This window comes from Equus przewalskii, chromosome 2 (assembly GCF_037783145.1).
Source record: "Equus przewalskii isolate Varuska chromosome 2, EquPr2, whole genome shotgun sequence".
Taxonomy (NCBI): Eukaryota; Metazoa; Chordata; class Mammalia; order Perissodactyla; family Equidae; genus Equus; species Equus przewalskii.
Genome location: NC_091832.1, coordinates 80,067,433 through 80,089,430, shown reverse-complemented (window position 1 = coordinate 80,089,430; position 21,998 = coordinate 80,067,433). Strand labels below are relative to the sequence as shown.

Sequence of the window (21,998 nt, the reverse complement as noted above, 5' to 3'; positions counted from 1 at the left end):
CTTAATCAGACCCAAAATATTTTCCTGTCCTTAAAATAGGTATAATAAGATCTACATCATGTAGCTATCTATAATATCTCTGGTGTAAATATTAATGTACAGTAATGTAAGTGAACCACTGAGTGCACACCCCTAGCTTACCATTTCCCTGGAGGGGTGAAGAGGGCAAGAGGACCAAGCCTGTCAGAATGGGGACCATGGGGTGCTTGCACGGGGTGACAGGGATGCCTATAGTAGATGTTAGCTATTCTTCTTCTTCTTCTTTTCCAAAAAGTGATTCATCTGCTTATGTCTTATGGTTTGTAAATGGATATTTCTCTGTTATGGATACTAGTAGGGATATAAGGGACCCTGTTGTTTGCAGAAAACTATCCCAAAGAGATAAGTTCATTAAGTGCATCACAGGCTTTAGTCCTTGGGAAACTCACACCGTGTTTCTTCTCTCTCATATAAATTCCTGGGAGAGTATAATGGAGGGAACAGTAGGCAGCCTAAGAAAAAAATGGGAAAGTTCAGGAGAAGGAAACTTGAGGAGACGCCACAGAAACCAAACACCATAATGGACTTTTTGCTTTACTTCTCTATTTCCTACATTAAGCACAATGTTAATTATCATGAGAACCAGACAAATTTAACACGGACTTGATGTAGATTTAATTTCAATGATCTAAACAGCTGGAGAGGAAGTGGGTGGAGGGAAGGCAAAAGGGGTAAAGGGACACATGTACAGTGATGGATGGCGACTAGAGTTTTGGTGGTGAACACAATGCAGTCTGTACAGAAGTAGAAATATAGTGATTTCACCTGAAATTTATATAATGTTATAAACCAATGTGACCTTAATAATAAAAAAACCCTTCCAACCTAAAAAAAATTTAAACAACAGTAGAAATAGCTTCATAGTTAATTGATAGATTTAAAGCAATATTTTAAAAGAAGACTTTATTTTTCGCATTGTAAATGTTAAACATGTTCACTGTAGGAATTTTGGAAAAGAGATGAAAACATATAAAAGATAAGAATCAGCTCTTATCCCTTTACCTTGGGGTAAACACTGGCAACTGGGTAGTGTATAGCTCTCCAGTATTTTATTTTTTTCTCTCTATATATATCTTCACAAAATTGGGATTGGATTTCAAATACTTAAACCATATAAAGAAAATAGCATCTTTTTTTTCCTGGGATTGTTTAATTATTATTATCTAACATCTCTGAACTCTCAGGGTCATTCAGGATTCCATGCAGATACATACTGGTTGACTTGCCCAGACTTCATAGGGTTCTAACAGCTACCCTCAGGCAGCTGTCCATAAAAGAAAAAAGCAAATACATCAGAGGTCAATTTAAGGACTCCTTCTTTTACAGAAGAAAAACTAATATTTAGTTAGTGCTTTATCCAAATGTGAAGGCTTTTATTTGTCAATAGACTATAAACTCAATCTTGTTTTCTCTCTTTAACCCTTGCACATGCCTGGTATGTAATAAGAATTGAGTTGTTGAACGTTTGCTGAGTAGGGAAATAAACCAGAGTCAAATCTTCTAATAATCATGATGGTGAACCAATCGTAATGCTGAAGCACTGGGCAGTTTCAGGAAGGAAAACTACCAACAGGTAGAAATCTGTGTGTGAGTTTTCTTTGTTACAACTATGATGGAACTCTGAATAACATTAAGTTAGATCCTTTGCCGATATTTTTAGCAATAGATGTGTTTCCCTTTTGCTTCATACAAGTGTGATGTCTTCAGGCATTGCAGAGTAGATGTCTGGTGTTCTGTAGATGGTGTTGGCTGTTTAAGAAATGACTGATAAATTTAAAATGAATTAATTTTGGGAGTCCAACATATCTTGGGTTAATTCTTTCTGACTGGCCTTCCCCATTTTGTTCATTTTGTTCCCTCCTCCTGGATTAATTCGTTCTTTCAACAAATATTCACTGAGTGCCTGTTACGTGCCAGGCATTGCTCCAAGTGCTAGAGATACAGTAAGGAAGAAAACTGATAACATTCTCTGCCTTCATGGAGGGGAAGACAAAAAATAAACAGGAAACAAATAAATCCATGATATGATTGCAGGTATTGATAAGTGCTCTGAGACAATAAAAGCAGAGCATGGCAATAGAGTGTGCGTGTGTGTGTGCATGTGTGTGTGCACGTGTATGTGTGCATATGTGAACAGAGTGGCACAAAAGAAGAGAGTGATTCTCCCCACTTTAGTGCAGCCCTTGGGTGGGTTGAGAGCATTTGGCAGGCCCAGCATCGCCAGTGTAGCTGTGGCCCACTGAGTGGGCTGTGGCACCTTGTGCTGAAGGTTTTGGGAGTAACCCTCTCCATATAGAAGAGCTTTGTGGTGCCAAAGCTGCCACTTGGTGACAAGTACAAAGAACAGAAAAGACCACATCCTTAAACCACAGATTACTTAACAACTCTGCCTACTTCTTTGAAGACGTTGAACTGATCAGAAGGTATTAGTTCTAACTACATTGTGTATGTAAGAAGTACTTTGCAAACCTCTGAAACACTTTACAGATGAGATCATCGTCAGCCAAACTAGAGGTGGGATGTCTGTGGTGGGCTGTTAACACATGTGTTGCAGGCATGGATTAGAAAACAATTGAAATGGGAAAGATGCAAAGCATGCTTTGTTTATTGCATTGTTCAACTTCCCTTTAAATTCTCTCCACATAGACAAATTGCCTATGTAAGAGACCAAATTTTATTCACTTCTCTAAACTCTTGGGATCATCTCTAAAATTAAAAAAAGAATATTAATATTAAATGTAGGATCAAGGATTTAAAAATATTTCAACATGCAATACATTGCTTCTGGGGCAAGTCAGCTGTACTATTCCAGCCCTAGAGAATAGTTAATGCCTTGAACTATTCCTATCACCACGGGTTGCCAGGCCACCAAATAACGAAGCCAATCCAGGATTTGTCCATACAAAAAGCGTGTGCGCTCCCAGCTAAATCCCAGTTAAGGAGGTTGCTCTATCTACAGCCAAGTAGCAGAAATGTTCATAAATATCATTTGCAAAGATAATAAGCAACGTCATGAGTGGGTATTTCCTTTCTTGTTAATTGTATGTGCTCATTTAAAAGCCCCTTGCATGATTTTTATAGCATTTGGTTATCATTGTCATTTATGCTACACTTAATTTCCAAAAATAAATCCAAACAATTTACAATAAAATCTCAAACTCTAAAACAGGAATAAAAAGCAAAGGTGATATACTAAAGGAAAGAGGAAGAGGAGAATGACCACGTTGGAAAACCAAGGATAATGGAAGCTGCTCTAAGTGAGCAAAAACAGCTCTGGGCTTTCCTGTAGTCAGCTCATCCGAGGAGCTCATAGTATATTAAAAAGAAAAACATGAGTTCACAGCTAAGACATGCCTTTTCCTGGTATCCTTGATAAACTGTGCCAAGAGCACTTGATACATAGCATTTCTGATAGCCATGTTACACACATAAAGGCTGTTTTTTCACGTGTACCTTTTCTTCTATGGAGTCTCAGTAAAAAGAGTACACGTAATATTTAAAAGTTTATTCTCTCGAGACCATATAAAGAAACCACTTGTCCTTTGTTATTTGAATGATCATTGAAGGTGACATTTATGATCATATTATCACCAATTTTATAAGAAAGATTTATGTCCTGTAGTTTTATAAAGTCTTAATCAAAAGTGGTTCTGGACTCGGTCTCCTCATGTTTGTAGGGAAACTCAGGGAGAGTGGATGAGAGGGCAGGAGGAAGGAGCATCGCACACCTGTAGCCTCAGTGGTCTTGGAGATGGACTGTCTTACCAACAAAGGCCAGCCGTGTGGATGGAGCTGGTGGCTGCAGAGGGTGTTGCTCTGGCAAGGTTCTGAGGCCCAAAGACCCCTCGATGCTGCCTCCTCTGCTGCCCCACTTGAAAGTCTTCCCTTGATTTGCAGTCCTCAGGGATGGGGGTGTTGCTGCCAACAGCCATTGTTAAAACTGTACATTTGGGGTTGGTGAAAAGTAGGGGGAGCAGGAAGCCAGGGAGGTGTCTCCTTCGGCACCATGAAATTTAGGTGACTGGGACTCAGAGTATTGAAAGGCTGTCTCTAATGAGAAGAGAGAGTACTTGGCAGATTGATGCCAACTTCTCAAGGCTCTTCTGCTTAATGGGAGATAAGTTTTAATTCCATTTACCCACCCTGAAAGACATATATTATGGTCTTGGGCCAGTGGGATTGAGGATTAAGTCTTTATAGTCAGCTCTGGATGGGGCCCTTACCTTCCTGTGGCCTTTGTGAGATTTGGGTTTATTCAATTGGGAATCCCTGGGGTCTATAAAAATTCTAGTTGCTGCCGTAAGGTGACCAAGTCTGTGGGTCTTCATTTCCTTTCAATATTACTATCACTAGGGTTTAATCTAAGAAAAGATGAGGCATAGCAAGGAATTGAAAAAGCTAAAATCCAAGGGAAAAAAACTCTACTCATTTCTGGAAATAATAAAATTTGGTACACCTTAAAAATAGTTTCCTATACTCTAGTTCTCATTTGGGGCTTTTAAAATTTCAATTCCAATCTATTTATCTACCCACCCACGCCATCTACAAATTACCTACATTCATCTGTCTGTCTGTCTATCTCACCATCCATCTTTCATTTATCTTATCCTTCTATATAATTACCTATTTTTTGAAACACCCCCTCACATTCCCACTAAAGCCCTTATAGTGGAATATATGGAATATAAATAGTAGAAAGTATCTTTTTTTGGCATTTAAGTTCCTAACCAGAATAGTAACATAGGCACAGGGGAGAAAAGAGACCAGCAAGTCATTTTGAAATAGGTGGTTAGGGAAAACAGAAAGTGTTGTGTTATAACTGTAACGAAGATAATGAAATTTTCGACTGAAGAATGCATCACCAGAAACATTTAAGATAATGTTTTGAAACTTTTTAAAAAAAGGATACGGGTTACTGATCATCCTCTTCAAATCAACCTTCTCTTTGCAGTAAGGGCAAGTCTGCTTTTTACCAACAATACACCAACCTCGGATGCAGAATTCATGAAAGCTTAGGCATCTTGTTAGGGAAGCTTCTAGATATTAAAGAGCGAAGTCTGCTTCATGAAGACATCGTGGAAGTGATCCCATATGTAGGGTGGAGTAGTGGAGGGTGAGAATGGCTGTCAGTCATGACTGGATTGCGCACATCCCTTTGTAGGGAGATTCTGTAGGACAATGGAACCTCCAAGGACTGTGAGCTTGGAGTCAGGGCTGCAATAATTCTGTGACTCTGAGGAGTTTACTTGGCTTCTTGGCTTTACTTGTTCCTCTCGCCTCACTTGATTCTCGCAAGAATTAAATTAGATATGGAATGTGAAAGTGCTTTTATACAGTAATATCTTATGTAAATGTATCACTGTACTTCCCTGCCTCGCTCACTGTGCATTTCTCATGCATTTTCCATAGCATTTCCCTAGTCTACTTTTCGTGCATTACTCATTACCTACTACGTAATCAGCCTTGTCTTAGGCACTTGGACAAGTTTAAATTATTTGTGGTCATAAACTTACAAATATTTCTATTAGCTTCATAAATTTTTTCTCAACTTGTTTTTATTGCTGATAAGGAGCCAGTTATTTTTAATAGAATATAGGTCTCATAAACTTCTGAAACTCTAGGCATTTACAAATTCATTTGTATACAACCCCTTGTCCAGAAAGTTGACCCTTTGCTCCCAAAGTTGAGAGTGAACCCTATGTTTTCCCACACATCAGGGACTTATTCTTTTTAAAGCACGTATCACACTGTATCAGGACTGTCTGGGTACTTACATGTCTCTCCTGGACCATAGGCTACCTGTGGGACTATGTCTCCTTCATTTCTGTCTTCAGCACCTTAACCAGTGCATAAGTGCCTGATCATTGAAGGGACATTTGAATGAATCACTCAAAACCGATTACTTTTGCAAATGTATTCTCCCAGGTTCCACAACATTATGGATTCCGGCAAAATGCTTAACTGTAATGAGATCCATCCTATTGATTTATTTCTAGTCTTTGGTCCCAATGCAGCTTCTGGATCCAGATCACATGATCTTCTGAGTGGCCTGCTACATACCCACGTGAACAGCAATGATGTACAAGTCCTCACCCTAACAAATAGAGGATCATGGAGGTGTAGACAAGTCAAGGCCATGTATATAATTCCTCAACATTAGATCTGTGTGCCAGTAAGAGTTTTCACTATTTTATGTTCTTGGAACTGGGGTCACTTTTGCAATATGTTTGGGTTGACATAAGTGGTGTATTATAGCCAAGATTTTGAATTAAAACCCATACAGCCCTTCATTCAAAAGGGCTGGAGTATGGACCCATCTTCCAGATAGGTATAGAGTTCAGAGGTCATAGAGCCAGCACTGAAATGTCCACCTCCTCTTTAATATTCTTTTTCATCTTCCAAATCTCAATGCTAGAAAGCCTCCGAGCTGGCAGCACTGCTGCAGAGCAATGCTCAGAGTCCCCTGCCCCTTGTTAACATGACTCATGTTTGCCCACTCCTTCCTAATATGACTCATGCTAAAATGGGCCATTAATAATACTCCCTGCAAAGCAAATTTAAAGGTGACTACATTTTTGATTACATATGCACACATGTACAACAATCCCTAAGGGCTTTTAAAGGTGGAGAGAGAAAATATTTCCACTTGCAAATGGCAGAAGGGGCTCTGTTCCAACATTTGAAGCGTAAATCATATTTAAAACTAGGGCCAGACTTGGAAAACTTCTACTAAGAATGATAGTTTTTTGGGAAAGGTATCACACTGAAAAACCACCATAGAATTCCATATGGGATATCTTTGTTAAGGCTTAAGTGTTGCAGTAAGGGCTCCTATTACACTTCAGATGCCATTTGGTCCAGTTTTTCACTCTCAGGATTGAGTAAATGGAATCTGTCCAGATTAAACAGAATTGAATCATTGGTGCTGCACATCTAGGGTATAACTGACTGAGTTAGGTGGGCTTCAGAGGCAAAAGACAGATGGTTTGACCACCTCGTGAATGCCAGAGCTTTGAACGGACTGAATGTATAGCAATATTATAAAATTGATATTGTACTATAAAATAAAGTTAAATGATGCCCTTTTTCCCCCTGTATTTAGAAAAGAATTAAATTACTGATTGTTGGCCAACCCAAACACAACTTTGGTATCCAGAGTTACATGCTCGGGCAGCACAGGCTGCTTTGCTCAGGGCTCTTGACCCCAGTATCCTTCCATATATTGAGGTCTTCCTCAATAGTTACTGGAGTGCCCAGAGAATGCTGGCTTCCAGGCCCAGGCTTGTCTGGTCCCTAACACCTAAAGATCCCTCAGCTGATAGATGGCTATTTGGGACAGAACCCATAGGCAGAGTAGCGAAATGGTCCAAGAACTAGGTGCTCAAGTTGTGGTCCCTCCTTTTGTAATCTCAGGTGTCCTGCTGCCTGTGGCATTACCCTCTTTTCAAGAACAAAACTGATACTTGGCTGCCCCTGTTACCACTGTTGACACAACAGGATCCTAGGATTATGTCCAGGGAAAGTACACTTTGTTGTTATTGGTCCCATGAGATTCAGACACAGGGCTCCACCTGGACAGTCCTGAGTTCCTCTCTGTATCAGAAACTTCACTCTTTTCCTCACCCCCAAACCCTTCTCTCCCTGGTCTTTCTTGGCTGTCTGTTCACTTATGGCTTTGTCAGCTTTCCAAGACCACATCCTGAGCAGATGCGGCAGCCTTCCTATCTGTGTGGCACTAAGATTCCTTTTTAAACAGGAAATTACTGGAGGAGGAGGTTCACCTTAATGAGCAGTCCATTATTCAGCAGGGATTATCAGAAAGTCTCAAAAAGAAAGATGGGCAGGAGGAAAAAGGCCTGGGGTTTGGGAACGGGAGGTAAGCAAGGCAGAGGAGATGGGGACAGGAGCAGAGGAAGGTGATGTGACAGTCTTCCCTGACTTGCCATCTCCCATGCCCAACACAGATTATTTGAAAATTCCCTCCCAACATTGGCTTGATGAAGCCCAAATGGGTTTCCCGTGAAAAGGATACACATGATTGCAGGAAAGCTGGTAGGTGTTTTCAATGAGTCCTTCTTCATTGAGCTCCACAATGATCTTCTGCCCACAGACGGCGCAGATATTGTCTGACAAGCTCCTTGTGGGCATCCCACTGATGCTGTAGAACTGTTGGGGGAAATGCACAGTGCACCGTTGGAATGGAGAGCACATGCCCTTCTATGAACACACAGAAGCCACTGCCAGACTTTGGGACATAGAGGCTTTACTGCTTCTTTGTCGGTTTAGAACTCGAAACACTTTTTCCCATAGCAGTGATGCCACAGTGGGGTTAAGGTTTCCAGGCAAAACCCCTCTGAACCCCAAATGGACCCAAAGTACACTGCTAATTATAACCTCCAGTCTAACTTCCCCACTGAGGAATCCTTCAAGAGGAATAGTTTTTATCCAGGGCTGTAGTTCAGAATCACATTGTAGGAAGCTTGTTGAGCTTACCCATGGCCTGACCCTTCCCTTTATTCTCCTGGAGATTCTGATTCATAGATCTGGAGTAAACCCCAGGCATCACTATATTTTTTAATTCCCATGTGATGATAGGGAGCACACAGATGAATCCCATTGGAAGGTAATGCATTTCAGATTCTAATTTGGGATACCTGCATCTTCCCAGTGCTGTGGCTGAGGAGTGGTTCTCAACTGGCAGCACGTTAGAATCCCTAAGAAGCTTTTTTTTTAAAAAAACAAAATATTTACTTTATAATTGTTTTAGATTTAAAGAAAAGATGTGAAGATAGCGCAGAGACCCCTTACACCACATACTCAGTTTCCTTTTCTATTAACATCTTACATTAGTATGGTACATGTCACAATTAATGAAGCAACATTGACACATCATTATGAAATAAAGTCCATATTTTATTCAGATTTCCTTAGTTTTTACCTAATGTCCTTATTCTGGTCCAGAATCCCATCCAGGATACCATTTAGTTGTCATGTCTCCTCAGGCTCCTCTTTGCTATGGCAGTTTCTCAGGCTTTGCACTTTTCCTATGACTTGGACAGTTTTGGGGGAGTATTTTGTAGAATGTTCCTCAACTGGGATTTATCTGTTATTTTTCTTGTGATCACTCTGGGGTTATGGGTTTTGGGGAGGGAGACAACAGAGGTAAAGTATCATTCTTATCACACCATAACAAGGCTACATGCCATCAACATGACTTATCACTGCTGATATTAACCTTGATCACCTGGCTTGAAGTAACATTTGTCAGGATTCTCCACTATAAAGCTACTCTTTCTTTTACTCCTTGTCTATAGTGTACTCTTTGGAAAGAAATCATTGTGACCAGCCTACACTTAAGTGGTGGGGGGTATGCTCCACCTCTGTATCAGTCAGGGTTCTCCAGAGAGATGGAACTGATACGATGTGTGTGTGTGTGTATGTGTATACTCATGGATATTTCTTTAATATTTTGGTTTATAACCCTGTACTACTACTAAAACTACCATTACTACTATTTTCTTGCTCAAATTCTTCCAGCTTTGGCCATTGGCCACTTGTTGAGTTGGAATCCTGTGTCTCTTTGACATACTCCCATCATTGTGGGGTTTTTTTGCTGTGTGTTTTTTGAGCACTTCTTTACTTTGTGGCACTACAAGTTGCTCCAGGCACATATTGTATATTTCCTGCCAAGACCCTGAATCAGCCATTTCTTCAAGGAGTCCTGGTTCCTCTCATTGTAGAATGGTATTAAACCAAGATCTGGGCACTATGTGTGCTCACTAGAGCTTCTTAGCTGATGGAGCAAGGAAATATATCTGTATATACTAATACATGTATATGGACATATCTGTAAATATTTCTATATGTATTCATCTATATTAAGAAACATGTAATATATACTAAGCTAAACATGAGTTTGGTCCAATGTCTTCAACTCATTCATTACTACATGGGTCATTCTAGCCTTTTCCCCTGGCTTGTCTATAACCTTCTGAGAGTGAGAAACATAGCTCCCACTATTGATCATCCATGTACTTAGTTGTTAAATTCCAGAATACACGTATAGTGGTATCAGAATTGCTAACCCATAGCCCTGAGGGAAACAACTTTATGAATTAGAGGACTGTGCTTATGGACAGTTCCTTTTGCTTTTGATTTTATATCTCCACTCATTTCAAAGTTACTTAAGTCAGCACTTTTTCCCCATTTCGTGAGGTTATTTCATACATTGGTAATACACCTAGATTCTTTTGTCACAGTCTACATTCTATCCTGGCATTCTCTGACATCCTAAATGATTTTTTAGATTTGTATACTTTAAAGTTTGCCCTTTCTGTGATAAAGTACTATTGATTTTGACAAATGCTCAGTGTCATGTAGCCACCATTCAATATTGTACAAGATAATTACACCACCCTAGAAACTTCCCCATGCTTCACCTGGTCAGTCTCACTCCCTCCCTAAACCCCTGGCAACCACTGCTCTGTTTAGCATCTCCATAGTTGTGCCTTTTCCAAAATGTAATATAAATGGAATCATACAGTGTGTAGCCTTTTCAGACTGGCTTCTTTCACTTAGCAATATGCATTTACGATTCATCCATGTTTTTGCATGGCTTAATAGCTCATTCCTTTTCCTAGGGAGCTTTTAAAACAAAGCAGATGCACTGGCTCCATTCCCAGAGATTCTGACTTAATTAGTCTGGTGTGGAGCTTAGGCACTGGTGTGAGAATGGAGATTGCTCCTCCTCTGCTTCCTCCTTACCTCCATCACAAGCATGCGCACGAGTGCACACACACACACTATCAATTCACTGGTGGCTGTGCCAATGGGCTTGTGGCAGTGGGTTTTACACATTTTGTAGCTGGAGTGAAGATGACAGAGGATGACAAGAAGTTGAAGACTGGTGGGGTGGGATCAGGTGAGAAGTCTCCAGAAAGTTGGTGCTTAAAGACTTGGTTAAGTTAACCTTGGTTAAGTTAAATTAAGCTTAAGACTTGCCATATTAAATCTCTTCTTCCTGGTCCACTGGAGAATGGAGGACATACAACTCTTCCCTTTCTCTCCTGTCCATTAACAAGCACAAGAAGCTTTGGGAATTTTCTCAGGGCTATGGCTTCTGGTTTTTGTTGAAAGGAGCTGGGAGTGAAAATGCTCCCTCCAGTGCTCACCTTAAACCTTTATAAGAAGGCAGTTGTCCCATAGGTGATACATGGCAGAGGGATTCCAAAAGATATGTTGTTCTAGCATTTGACTACAGAAGCTGGATTCCAGGCTCTAGGAGAAAAGTAAGGTAGAGCCTATGGAGGAGGGGAAGGGCATATGGTTGTGGATAAAGTCAAGGTCATGCGTGCTTAGTCCTGCCCCATAAATGGAGAGAGAGAACAGTCTAGAAGTTCACTCTTCCCTTGCCGCTCACACTAGATTTTCCGTTTTCTATCTGGCTGTGTACCAAGAAACTGGTGGAGGACAGAGACGCAGACTTCCTGAAACCACTGGGTCATCTCTGGAGCCCTTAGTCTGTAAGTTTTTAAGAGATGTGCACATGTCAGACACAGATGAATGCTCCTAACGTCTGAATCTGAAATCCATCTAACCAGAAAGTTTGTTCATTCTTTAATTTTAAGAGAGTTAAAAAAAACTATTAGAATTTTTTTTTAATTCCAGGGAACAATTTACAGTCAGAATACATTTAGCACACTTTTTATATCTTCTAATGCTATATAACCATGACTGATCTTTATGATATTACCCTGAGGCACTGGTTGATTGTAAAGTGTTTTATGTGCATGAAATATGATTTTTATTTGCATTAGGCAGAGATAAAGGGTTTTGTTACTGTTGACTTTTTCCTAATCCTTTAAATGTTGGCAACTGGAGTATCCTAGAGATGGTAACTTCCAAATAATTGCGTATTTTATTTTAAAAGATACCTTATTTCCCAGACACTTTGTATAAATAAGAAATGTATTTTCTAATTAATTAGCAAAGCCAATTTTGATGCAAGGAGAATCCAGGAGCAACTGTGCTAGGAGAACCAAAAAAGATTTATTCCTGAAAATGGACGCAAACATGTAAGAGGAGACCATTTCTCCACGTTCCATAGATGGTTTCAAAGAATGAAAGCAACACTTACCCCTATAGTAGAAGCCATGTAATCGGAGCAGATCTCTGCAAAGTCTCTTCCCATCACGCCATAGTAGAGGCCATAGAACAAGGACACGATGCCAAAATCCATGGAATCTCTAGCTTTGATTCTATTGAAAGCAACAGTGTAAGGGAATAAGAATGCAGCATTTGGGGCGCTGGGGAGGGCTGCAGCTCGGAAAGTATTTACTGCCATAGTATCTAACAGAATCTTCGGGGTACTTTTTTTTCATTGCTTTGTTTACTTTTTCTTATTTCAAATGAAAGAATTTAAAATTCTTTCAATTCCATTCAAATTTTACCTCTCAGAGCTAAGTGGACAACTTTAGACGCCTCTTAAGGCTGCAGTGCTTAGATAAACTCACTCTAACCAGCAGTTCTCAAGCTTGGCTGCATAGAGAAAGACCTGGGCAGCTTGTAAAAATCTCTAACTCCTGGCTGCACCCTCGGCCACTTACATCAGACTCTCTGGGGCGGGGCCTGTGCAGCAATGTTTTTGGAAGCTCTCCAGACCCCAGGTGATTCCAGTGGGCAGCTAACATTAAGAACCTCTTAATAGATCAATGGTTCTCAGCTCTACCTATAGATTAGAATCACCTGGGGGACATTTAAACATATACTAATGCATAAACCCACTTTCAGGGCCTCTAATTTAAGTGGCCTGGGGTGAAGTCTGGACAGCAGTGTTATTTAAACGAGCTCCTCAGGTGACTCTCCAATACAGCTAGTGTTGAGAATCTCTGCTATCGAGCTTAGATTTTACAGAATGCTTTCAAATACTTTATCTTACTGAAAATATTTGAGATAGAGATCATCATTCCCACTTTGCATTTGAAAAAAATGGAGCCTTAGAAAAAATGATTTGCTTAACATGGCAGTTCATACAAAATAAAACCAGGAACCAAGCTCCAATTTTGAGGCCCTTTGCTACTATGCTGTAGTTACCATGTATTAATAAAAAAAAATTGTTTTGCATTTTGGATCATATTTCAAATACACTCAGATTCTCTATGATAACACCCTCTTTCTTTTTTTTTTTTTAAAGATTTTATTTTTTTCCTTTTTCTCCCCAAAGCCCCCCGTTACATAGTTGTATATTCTTCGTTGTGGGTCCACCTAGTTGCGGCATGTGGGATGCTGCCTCAGCGTGGTTTGATGAGCAGTGCCATGTCCGCACCCAGGATTCGAACCAACGAAACACTGGGCCACCTGCAGTGGAGCGTGCGAACTTAACCACTCGGCCACGGGGCCAGCCCCCACCCTCTTTCTTTTTAAAGGTAAAGATTTCTTTAAAAAGTGAATAATTAGCTCCTAATTTAATTTCTGGATTTTAATCATTGAACATTTGGTTGCTATCTCTGCAAATAGTCTCAAATACTAGCAATGGGCCTTGGTGGATCTGACGGAGTTGGGAAGGGAGTGGAGAGAAGTTGGGTTGTCTGTTTCTGGAAACTTCTGGTTGTTTTTGTGTTCTACTAATTTGACGAGGAAATGGTAAAGGCAGAGAGCTGTGTGATCTTATGGTGATGCGAATGGGGAATTCCAACACAAGTGGTGGCTTCATCCTTTCAAGATTTGCCTAGGTATATTTGAGACTTGGGTCAATGGGGAAGAATGAAGATTATCTTCCCTCCATATCCAGGGGAGCATGCATTTATAATTAAACTTATGATTCCACAGAAAAGAATCTTAATACAATGATGATCAACAAGAATTAGTAGTGAAAAAATAGTTTCTTCCCAATCTGAAGGGTTAAGTTCTTGGCATGCCTCATTGTAGGAGAATTCATGGTTAAGGATCTTAAAATCTTATGGATAATAGTCTTGGGACAACTATAGTCCCAAGTGATTTTATAAAAGTTCTTATGAATGTTTTTTACATTCACTGAAATAAAGTAATATAGACAGTAGGCTGAAAAAAGAAATCAGTGTCTTTCTATATCCTAAACTAGCAATAATAGGTCTGTACAGTTATTTTCTATCCCTTTCCTGCAAGAAAATGGTAAAAGCTGCCTCTCTGACAGTTTCTTGAAATGCTTATAAAATTAGATTGCTATGTTGCCATAGGACGAGCCTTTTCCTCCAGGAATGGCTCACCATCCAATTTCTTTCTTTACTTTATGAGTTAAGGGTTATCAAGCCCTGCCTTTCAATTTCTTTTAAGGTCTCAGAGATTTAGAGTAACTTTGATATGAGAGATATTCTGGGCATTTTTATTTGAGCTGCCTTCCATAGCTGTGTGGTATGTCTTAAATTCCCTTTCCAGAACACAGGTTAATCACACAGCCTCAGCTCTGCCCTCATCCACAGCAACCATCTTCCTAATGGGAGCACAGTTCTGAATCACAGACACAATTATCCAGATTTCCTTTATTTCTCCCAAGAATTTCTTACTCTATCTCTTTACCTCTCTTTCAATTTCTAAGCACTGTTTCTTCCTTTTTTGTCCCTAGCAAAACGGATTTCATAGGTACCAAAAACAAAATTCTAGAGCAGTGCTGTCCAATGGAAATATAGATTGGACATATACAGAAAATTTAAATTTTCTAGTAGCCACATTAAAAAGGTAAAAAGAAACAGATGAAACAATTTTACCAATACATCCAAAATACTATAATTTCAACACTTAGTCTATACAAAAATTATTTTTTTGTCCTGTCTTTGAAATCAGTGTGTATTTTACACTTAGAGCACATCTTATTTCATATTTTGGGTGCTCAATAGTCACATGAGCTAGCAGCTACTGTATTGGATAGCACAGTTCTAGAGGTTTTAAGGAAAAAGCTGTATTGAAGGAAATAACACTTCAGAATTTTGTGGAAGGGAAATTTGTAGGTTAGTAAGAATTACTCTACCACAAATGTAGGCCTACTTTTAACAGAGATCTTTTACATTTGCAGATCAAGTATAGATTCTCTTTAAAGCTTATAATTTTTTGAGAATTTTTTAATCTGTGGGTTTTCTCTTCCTTTTCTAGTGGTTTCCCCCAATGATATCTACTATACCAATGATATCTACTATAAACAATGTGTGCATGGAAAATTATAGGGCCAAATGTGGCTTCCAGATACAGAGAACTTGACAAGGTGAACGACACAAGCAAGTGCTTGGAGATATTAATGTCCTAACTAGAGACACTTACTTGAAAAATAAATTGAATCCACACATTGTAAACATGATGGCCAAATAACCCACAACACCAAATGCATAGCTGAGTTTGTAGATCAGAAGAAACCATTTGTAGACCAATCTGTGGAGTGAAAATGGGGAGAAACACAGAACATATTATAAAGTATTTCATCTTTTTCAAACATTGTTGGAAGTCAATTTTTCATTTCTAAAATTCTATTAATTATGTAATATACAGAATATAAGTATATTATCTCAGCTAAACTCAATAATAATCTAGAATTTTAATATACTATCAACAAGCAGTATATAAATAGTACTGTCATGCACGTGTTTCTATGTAATGTGCATACCTAAATTCATCATAATTTATCTATGTTCCTCATGTAAAAATGGCCTTCAGGAATGGTTATTCTACCTGCGCCCCTGCCTCCCTTGCTCCCCTCCTTTTCTCATTTGGCTCTCAGGTTAGCTTAGAGTGGTTTTGGCAGGAGTGCCTTGGAGGCGAGCAAAAGATGGGAAGAGAAGTCAAGAGGGGAGACCTCTTCCCCCAGGAGTTTCTCTCCCTCCTGCTCCTGCTGCCCCTCAGCCCCAGTGGGGATATCATAAGTAGTGGGCCCAGCCCTCATCCCATCTCCTGTCCACGCAGAGCCCCTCCCCTAGCCCTGGGATGAAATTACAATGGCACTTCAGCCTTGGTTTTTTTCTGCTATGTGGACGGGTCCTTTGTGTGTCTCAGCACTCACCATGACTGCTCCTAAGGCCTTTCCTTCTTCCAACAAGGTCTAAGTGGAGAAGTGAGAGGATGGGGTTGGAGGGTGAGATTGGAAGTGATCTAGAAGGGAGCCCTGTACCCTGTTTGTTTCCTTCATCCCTGGCAGTAAAAGCCCTCAGAAAAACTACAGAAAGAGCCACGTGGCTGCTTCATGCCCGGGAGAATGTGGGAAGAGGCTGGCAGCCTGGTTCCATTGCTGGTGCACCACAGCAGCACAGCACAAGGGCTCCCCCACTGGAACAAGAGATGGTGGAAGGAGAGGGAGCAGCTGGGGGCAGATATCCTTGGTGCCCAGGGAAAATAAGGGAGTGGCTGGAATGCCTGCTCACAAGTTTGAACAATGGCAGGAGGCCCTGTCTGCCCCTCAGCCATTCTCTCCACGTCCTCCTGAAGCCCCTCTCCTGCATTCCACTGCAAACTCCATTGAGTCTTGCTCCAGAGACTTGGCCCCACCCTCTCATCTCCAACCCCCATCCCCCGGCACCCTGTCACCAACTCTCTCAGCTTCCCTGGCTTCCTTCCTGTTGGAGCAATTGCACCAAATGCTCACGTTCTGTGATATTACAGTGTTATTTTAAAAGATATTCTGCTTCATTCTGGATTCATTCAAATCCCAGTCAGAAGGGACCTTCTGAAATATTACAGTTTAAATGGAGGTTTGTGGGCTAGTCTGAGGAATGAATTGACATTTATGTTATTTCTCCAGTGAAATGCTTTCCCCACATCAAACAACTGACATACAGGGCTATCTGGGCGGCACCTCCCCCTCTAGACGTAATCCTGCCCATGGGAGGGGTTGGCACTGTGGAGTTACCTGGAGCAGGAAACTCACATGGGCTGCACAAAGTGGCTCAAATCCCCAAGAGGCTGTCCTCTCTCAAGGGGGCCAGAGAGGGCTTTTGGGGTCTTTCTGCTATAGAGACTCCTTGGGCCGTTAGTCCTTTTGATTTGCTGGTGCTGAGCAGTTTGGATCATTGCTCAGTACAGCCTAATGGAGGAGAAAGTTTGTGTAGCTAAAAGGGGTGATGATGGGAAAAGCGCCCAGCTCTGAGGCTCTCCCCCTGCGCCCCACAACACCAGCCGTTTCCTTGAGCTTCATACATACTCGACATACCCTCTCTCTGCCTCGAGGGGCCCCTGTCAAGGTTGTGCCAGCATTAGAGGTGTTCCTGATTAACAACTTTTTAAACCGCAGTTTCTCTGTGTGAAGCAGTTTGTTGATGTATTTAAGCCACAGCATGCTGTCAGGAGCAGCGTTTTGCATTCTAGTAGTCTTTGGGTGATTCTGGGTTCCCTTTCTTACTGCCTGTGGGATCTTGGCCACCCTACTTAGCATTTCTTCCTATGATTGCCTCATTTATAACACCAAGACAACACTGGCTCTTAAAGTAGTTCTGAAGATTATGTGAGATTAATGTTTAAAAGACTTGGCACAATAAATAAATGCTCAATATGTCATATCATTGTTACGGATGTGTTGGATTTGCCAAATCGGCCCAGCCCAGAATCTTCCTGCTTATTGGCGGTAAAAATTTCTAGAGCACTGGAGTCCAGAACGCCCTTGCTACTCAGATTACACTGGAAGGCAGATCAACCAGATTAGAAATTGTGTTCACATTTCAGCACAGCCTCCACAAAGGAAGGCTTGGCCTTGGGTTGGAATTGATGTGATCAAGCCCAACTCTTTGTGGCCAGCATGTGGCTTGTTTACAAGCCTGAACATTGCTTGAGAGGCAACCCAACTATAGCAGAGGGGAAACCCACTTCCCCTTCTCTGTTACTCTGTCCCATAGAGAGGGCTTGGTATACCCTGGGGAGGAACAGCCAGTTTTTAAGCTGCAGTGCTGCCGGAGATGACTCCTCTTGGGTTTGCCTTCTGCACCATGCCCATTGGCTCCCACCAGCTTTCCTAGCCTGTAATGAAATCCTCTCCTTCCAAATGGAAAAGACCTAAGACGTGACTTACCTATAACACGATGATTAAGCAAAGATCCATAAAGATCCTTAGGGCCTACTACCTCTCATAAACAGGAGCTTCTTTTTCCAGACTGCTTTTCTAGAAGAAATGCCTTTCCCATTATTGTCTCTTCAAATGGAAGCTAGGTCTGCTTAAAATGTTAGAGGAGTTTCTTAGCTCTCAGACTATGTCAGGGTTTGTAGCTGTGCAGGCAGGAAGAAGCTAAAGTGGATGCACAGTGGGCATGAGAAGCAGAGGGCATGGGACGCTGGCCATGGGAGATACATCAGCGATGGAGTGTATGACGGCAGCATTTGAGTATTTCTTGTAATGGAGTTCTGCATTGAATGAGCTGATGTGCACAGAAACACTGCGTTTAGCTAGAGAATTCGTTACACGATGGAAAAGTGAACCACTTGTGTTGAAGTACAATATAGATTATATCCAGGGGATGAAAACAAGTACAGTTCAATTCATCCAAAATTTAGACTTTCACAAGTCTTAAATAACTTGCCACATTTTGTAAGAAAGAGAAATGGTGTCATATGTCCATTTACTGATGGGGAAACCAGGCCCTACAACAGCTATCTAAAATCCCAAACTGGCCAGGTTAGAAGATCTCCTAACACCACCCCAAAGCTCTTCCTAAAGTGGGATTAAATTGCAATACTCATAAACCTGAATTCATTTATTTGAATTTCAATCTTTATCCTTACATTTATCTATCTGATTTCTCTCACTGCATATTTCCCTTCTCCAAATTAAAAGGAAAAGTTGATATTTGTCTCTCCCACTTTTTTTAGAGGATTGAAAACACATATCTGAATGGCTAACCAATCAGAAAAATATCTCACAGGAGTTGTGATTTATTCTCCAATGAAGATCAGATCTTGATGTCATCTTATTACCATTTAATACCTTACACAGTTTCTCTTTATCTCATCAGTTTTATCTGGATTCAGATTTAGAATCTATCTATGGAGAGTGAAAGCAAATCCATGGGCATATCATGTGATTACAAGCACTTTGGAAAGATTTGTGAATGATACGATGGAATTATATGAATGTCATGAGGTTGGCAATGGTAATTAAAAAGATCATTGGAATGTGAAATCCTCATTTGTTAGAGTAATGAGCTGTCCATTACTTATGACTTATCAGACATAAAATACATGCATAGTTGTTAGAAATACAAACTTCCAACTCTTGCTCTATTTTAAAGTGTGTGTGACACAACTGATTGTGGAATGAAACAAAATGCTGAGTTGAAAATAAACAGGCAAATAGTGCTCTAGAAAATTTAAACACTAGTTTCACTTCTCTTTCTCCTGGCCTTCACTAGCTAATATCTGAAGTCATAAATTCTACAGGCATGTCTAAATCACCATTAAATAAGGAATGTGAACTGACGGCAGTATAGCTAATCTCCAAATGGTTTTGCTAATAAAGGCAAAAGTGTAGCACCCTTCTCTCCCATCCAGGAAAATGGAAATTAAATATACTTTTTAATGTTTACAATAAAAGGGAGGGCGGGGAAGGAATGAATGGAATACATACCGTGGTGTTCTCCCTGACAGGGGTTTTCGGGTAGCTCTGAAGACGATGTAACTGGTAATGACTGAGAACATTCCCCACATAGACAGAAACCGCCACCAGTACAGTTTTATCGTGAAATACAAAGGGACAACCCACATCTGCAACAGGGTCACCAGCTGTCAGAGAAACGAACAGAAAGTCCTTTCAATGACGGAGGGTCCAGAATGGCATGTGCACTATTAAATGGGTTCAGAAGCTACTCTGGGGACACCACCTTCGCCATCATGTCTGTAATGTACACCAGGTTGATGATCCAACTGTAGGCTGTTCTGTACATGCAAAGTTATGGAGCAGACTGCCACAATTATCTGAAAATTCGATGGGAAATTATCCAAAATATCCACCTTCTGTCACCTCCTTTCCTCTGGGTGTTTCAGATGAAAGCAACTTTAGGCTTCAACAGCTATGTGATTTTGGACAAGTTAGCCTCCCTTTGGTTGTAAGATTGAGGATAACAATGCCTGCTTCCTTGTACTGACGGAGGTGGGGATCAATGATATCACAGATGGGAAAGCGCTCTGGAGCCGAGGGGCTGTTGCTACTGTCACATGCACAAGTGCAAATGCACAATGATGTCAAAGGAGGAAGTGGTGTCCAAGCGGCTTATGGGACCTCTTCTGCCTGCTGTCCCAGTGCACTCTGCAGGTTAACCCTGGAATCCCAACTGTCGGGTTCCCTTGCCCCTGACGATTGGATTTGCACCCCAACATTTTGCTTCTTGTTTTTCCTCTTTAATTACTGGTGCCTTTTCCAGGCAGCCCAAGATGTAGACCAGACTCTTTCCTGTTCCTCTGTGTGTAACCCCTTTGTGGCCTGTACCACTTCCCTGAATCCGAGGAGCCTTCAGAGGGTTCTTCAAGTTGCCTGGCCTCAATCTCACATGGCAGGAAGCAGGACAGACTGTTCTGATGGGCTGTGGGTCAATGACTTGATATGGTTACCATAGTGACTCTCCTACTCTTTGGATCAGGCCTAACACCAGCTCTTAACTTCTCTTGTGAAAAGCAAACAGGTTTAAACAACAGCAGTAATCTTTGGTCTTTTATGTTTTATCACATTCAGAGTAACCATCTATTATTTGCTCAGCACCAATATAAGTAAGAGGGGCATGACAAAGAGGTTTTGTCTCAGGTATGGACTTTAATTGGTGGTGGCACCTGGCAAGGTTCTGTTGAGGAGGATTCTGAGCCTGGGTCTTGGTTTAGTGGTAAAGAGTATCACAACCGGTTAATTATGTCTGCTATCAATGTGTAAAGAGTTGTTAGAGCACGCATGTCACATATTTGTCATCTGAGTATCAAAAAGACTGCCGTCATTTATTTGTTTTCTTTGCTTTCTTCATCTTCGTGATAAAAGGAGGCGGCTTAGAAAAAAGAGCCTACGGTTATAATTTTGGATCCTTTGATAAGGTCTTGGCTATAATAGTCTTAAGGTCAATAACCAAAATTATTTGAGGACTTCAAGATGTAAATGAAAAAGGCAAGGCCACAGCCATTCTTCTTTCCATGTCAAATAAGAAGACATTTTGAGGCTTTTCCTTCTCTTTTTATTGCTTCATCCCCATAAACAGCCTGGATCTGAAGTCTCCTTAGAGTTGCTCTAAATCTTCTCCCAGAGAACGCTAGAGTTGTTATTATACAGACGCATTCAGACACAAATACACATGCAGCAAGTCTGAGGTACCTATCTGGGGGGTTCAGGAAAAAATATCTGTAACTTATTATTTTTGTTTTTAAATTCCAGGCAGAATTACTCAGATACTTGTTTTAATTTTCCATCCTACTTTGTAGGTTTGGTCAAAGCTAATAAATGAGTTGGCACCTTTATTTATGAACTCAAGATAAATATACATACCCAAACAGGAAAAACAGGCTTTACTTAGGGAAGTAGGATAGTTTCCACAACGGTTGGAAACCAGGTAATCAAGACTCAAGATACACTTACCTTAGCACTCAGCATTAGCAACTGTTGATAACAAAAGTGTGAAGCCCCTTAAAAAATTTCATCCGTATGTTGGTCATTTATTTTCTATAGCTGATTATGGAGATAGTTGTCTATGATAAATTACAGATTTTGACTTCTTTTAGTTCATTCCTTCTGACATTAAAGAAGGAAATGGGCACGAACCCTATCTTTCAAAAGCTGATCATCTGTCATTTGCATTTTTCATCTTTCTGTTTTAAGAATTTGATTCATATTTACATTTTCCCCATAAAAATGCTCAAGTTTTTAAAAACAAGATGTTGAGTCAGTTCATTTTAGTTCAGTGAAACTACCATGCTCCTTTATTTTCTACTTTAGATTATAAGCCAAAATTTAGAGGACTAATTCACTTTCTCAAATCCGTGGAGTTACA

The 21,998-nt window shown here is 40.5% G+C and overlaps 1 protein-coding gene across 4 annotated transcripts in view; it reads right to left on the bottom strand.

Moving 5' to 3' along the window:
* Positions 1 to 559: 559 nt before the first annotated feature.
* The window catches only part of RNF175 (ring finger protein 175), a 48,769-nt gene continuing 27,330 nt past the window's right edge, over positions 560 to 21,998 (bottom strand). For 2 of the 4 annotated variants that reach the window (XM_008524438.2, XM_070608844.1), the window contains exons 4-9: positions 19,604 to 19,758; positions 15,328 to 15,435; positions 12,176 to 12,296; positions 8,072 to 8,205; positions 4,949 to 5,050; positions 560 to 2,963 (exon numbers count right to left, since the gene is read on the bottom strand). In XM_008524438.2, the coding sequence (XP_008522660.2) occupies positions 2,843 to 2,963; positions 4,949 to 5,050; positions 8,072 to 8,205; positions 12,176 to 12,296; positions 15,328 to 15,435; positions 19,604 to 19,758 (741 nt within the window). In that variant the 3' untranslated portion in view covers positions 560 to 2,842. The remainder of the gene's footprint in view (positions 2,964 to 4,948; positions 5,051 to 8,071; positions 8,206 to 12,175; positions 12,297 to 15,327; positions 15,436 to 19,603; positions 19,759 to 21,998) is intronic. The other 2 variants (XM_070608842.1, XM_070608843.1) reach the window with 2 other exon arrangements.